This window comes from Nothoprocta perdicaria, unplaced genomic scaffold, assembly GCF_003342845.1.
Source record: "Nothoprocta perdicaria isolate Ctin4 unplaced genomic scaffold, notPer1 scaffold_405, whole genome shotgun sequence".
Lineage (NCBI taxonomy): Eukaryota > Metazoa > Chordata > Aves > Tinamiformes > Tinamidae > Nothoprocta > Nothoprocta perdicaria.
The window spans coordinates 145,336-147,531 of record NW_020455650.1 but is presented as its reverse complement, the minus strand read 5'-3'; the positions used below and the strand labels follow the sequence as shown (position 1 = coordinate 147,531).

The 2,196-nt window shown below is 73.3% G+C and overlaps 3 protein-coding genes across 3 annotated transcripts in view; 1 reads left to right on the top strand and 2 right to left on the bottom strand.

Moving 5' to 3' along the window:
* The window catches only part of TMEM216 (transmembrane protein 216), a 1,607-nt gene extending 1,291 nt beyond the window's left edge, over positions 1-316 (bottom strand). The window contains exon 1 of the mRNA XM_026045639.1: positions 283-316. Within this exon, the coding sequence (XP_025901424.1) occupies positions 283-316 (34 nt within the window). The remainder of the gene's footprint in view (positions 1-282) is intronic.
* A 265-nt stretch (positions 317-581) lies between these two features.
* On the bottom strand, positions 582-2,016 carry TMEM138 (transmembrane protein 138). Its single transcript, XM_026045618.1, has 4 exons — positions 1,854-2,016; positions 1,580-1,751; positions 817-892; positions 582-730 (listed from the first exon to the last, which is right to left on the bottom strand). The coding sequence occupies exons 1-4, from the start codon at positions 1,979-1,981 to the stop codon at positions 618-620; spliced, it is 489 nt and encodes a 162-aa protein (XP_025901403.1). The 5' UTR covers positions 1,982-2,016; the 3' UTR covers positions 582-617.
* Positions 1,980-2,196, top strand: part of LOC112952735 (cytochrome b ascorbate-dependent protein 3) — a 2,265-nt gene continuing 2,048 nt past the window's right edge. Inside the window, exon 1 of the mRNA XM_026045638.1 lies at positions 1,980-2,042. Within this exon, the coding sequence (XP_025901423.1) occupies positions 1,980-2,042 (63 nt within the window). The remainder of the gene's footprint in view (positions 2,043-2,196) is intronic.

Genomic DNA, 2,196 nt, shown 5'->3' with positions numbered 1-2,196 from the left:
GGGATGGGACGGGACGGACCCGTCTCAGCCGCCCCGGGCCCGGACACGGGGACGGAGCAGCCCCGGACACCGGGACGGGACAGGCAGCGGGACGGAGCAGCCCCGGACACCGGGACGGGACAATCCCGTCTGAGCCCCCGCCAGATCCCACTTGTCCCCGCGCCTCCAAGCCCCCTTCCCGCTCCGCACGAGGGGACAACACAGCCCAGTCCTGCCTGGCTCTGGGCGGCCCGCTGGGAGCCGYGTCCGGCACAACCCGCTGGTGGGACAGCGCCCACGGGCCAGTGCGGCAGCTGGGAACAGCGGCTGGTTCCATGCCCTCGGGAACAGTCACCCCCGGGCTGGCAGCCTGCGGGAGGAGAAAGCACCAGCGAGCGGCACCCACACCCCAAAGAGCCTCTGGAAAACAGCCCCTTTATTTCTCTGGAATTTACAAAACCTCCCAAGCCGGAGGCGGGAGAGCGGCAGGGTAGAGGCCTCCCGCTGCGCGCGACGCTGGGGCTGGGTTCCGGGCGAGGGGAACGTGGCCGGGCTGGACCCGCATCCCCCCGCGCCACGGCAGCAGCCGGGCCCCGTGCCGGGAGCAGCAGGGAGCGGGGCCGGGCGGAGCGGCGCCGTCAGCCGCGGAGCTGCGCGAACTCCTTGCGCAGCCACGGCGAGTCCTGGTAGAAGAGCGGGTCGCCCAGGTGCACCGCGGTCCTCTTGTAGAAGTAGCAGTAGAGCACGGCGGCTGCGCGAGGCCGGCGGGGACGTGAGGGCGGCGCCGGAGCCGCGTTCCGCCGGCTCCCGCGGCCCCCGGCACGCGCGGGGCCTCACCCAGGCGCTGGAACACGAACAGCGCCTGCAGGCCCTCGCTCCACACGAAGCCGCCGGGGTCTCTCCAGCGCAGGTTCTGCGCCGGGCGGACACGTCAGCGCAGGCGGGAGCTGGCRGAGGGGCCCCGCGCCCCCCAGCACGGCGCTGTCCCCGCCGGGGCCCCGGGAGCAGCCCCGAGCCCGGAGGTTAAGCAGCTTCAGGGGATTTGGCGGGTGAGCCAGCGCCTGTTCTGGCTTCCGCCGCCGGATCCCTGCAAATCCCCGCGAATCCGCGGCGCGCGGGCGGGCCCCGGAGCGCTCCCGCTGTGGGGCCGGCCCCACGGAGCAGCGCCCCGTGCCCGGCAGCGCCGCAGCGGGGCCCTGGGGGCTGCTCCCCGGCAGCGGGGGGAACGAGGCAGAGCGGAGCAGCCTGGCCGCGCTGCCCGCCAGCCTCCCAGCGCCGGCGTTTGCTGGGGGGATTAATCCCACGTAATCCCCGGCGCGGCTTTCAGGGCCGGGGATTAGCCGGGGCAGCGTGTGCCGGCGGCGCAGCCGGAGCCACGGGGGCTCTCCGCGGGGAACGAGGATTGCGCAGGCCCGCGGCGAGGGGGCTGGGATGCGGCCGCTCCCTTGCGGCGGGACAGGCCCCGAGCGGGCGGCAGCTCCCAAAGCGCCCGGTGGGAGACGTGATGGGGCCCTGCCCTGCTGCCCGGCACGCGGGGCTGGGGCCGTCGGGGGGCCGCTGCCACGTCCCGGGGGACGCTGGCGGTCCCCATCGCACCTACCATGATCCACACGTGGAAGGTGATGCTGAGCACCAGGTAGGCCGCTGACAGCACGATGGTGCCCTTGAACTTGTGAAAGAGGAGGTTGACCAGACCGGCCTGGAAGACGAAGGTGTTGAAGAACATGAGGAAGATGATGATGACGTTGAAGAGAACGGCAATGTCCTGGATGCTGCGGGAGGCGAGAGATGGCATAAGCACCCCCGGGGTACACGGGGGACCCCATGAGGGAGCCCTGACGCCTGGCCCGGTGCTGGGTGCGCCCGGCGCTCACATGAAGAGGACGAGCTGGACCGCAGGCGCTGTGCGGAGCAGCTCGGAGAAGGAGTTGACAAACAGGTCGTAGAAAAGCAGCAGGAACTGCACGAACAGCACCAGGCTGTAGTTACCGGTGTGGAGCATGTCGGCGGCGCGGCGGCGCGAGCCCTCGCCCAGGGCATCCCCCGCGGCGGCGCCAGCTCAGGCCCGGGGCCCGCGGCGCTCAGCCCTGCCGCTTCCCTCCGCCGAGGCCTGGAGGGAAGCGGAGAGGCGGCTCAGCGGGGGCGCGGCGCGGCCCGGCCCTCGCCGCCGCCGAGGGCAGGACGCCTCGGAGGACACCGGGCCGTGCGGGGGAGGGG

Coding starts and splice junctions, on each gene's coding strand:
- TMEM138 (XM_026045618.1), bottom strand. CDS start 1,981: ATGCTCCACACCGGTAACTACAGCCTGGTGCTGTTCGTGCAGTTCCTG. Junction 893..1,579: donor CCTTCCACGTGTGGATCATG/GTAGGTGCGATG, acceptor CGCCCGGCGCAG/AACCTGCGCTGGAGAGACCC. Junction 731..816: donor GTTCGTGTTCCAGCGCCTGG/GTGAGGCCCCGC, acceptor GGCCTCGCGCAG/CCGCCGTGCTCTACTGCTAC.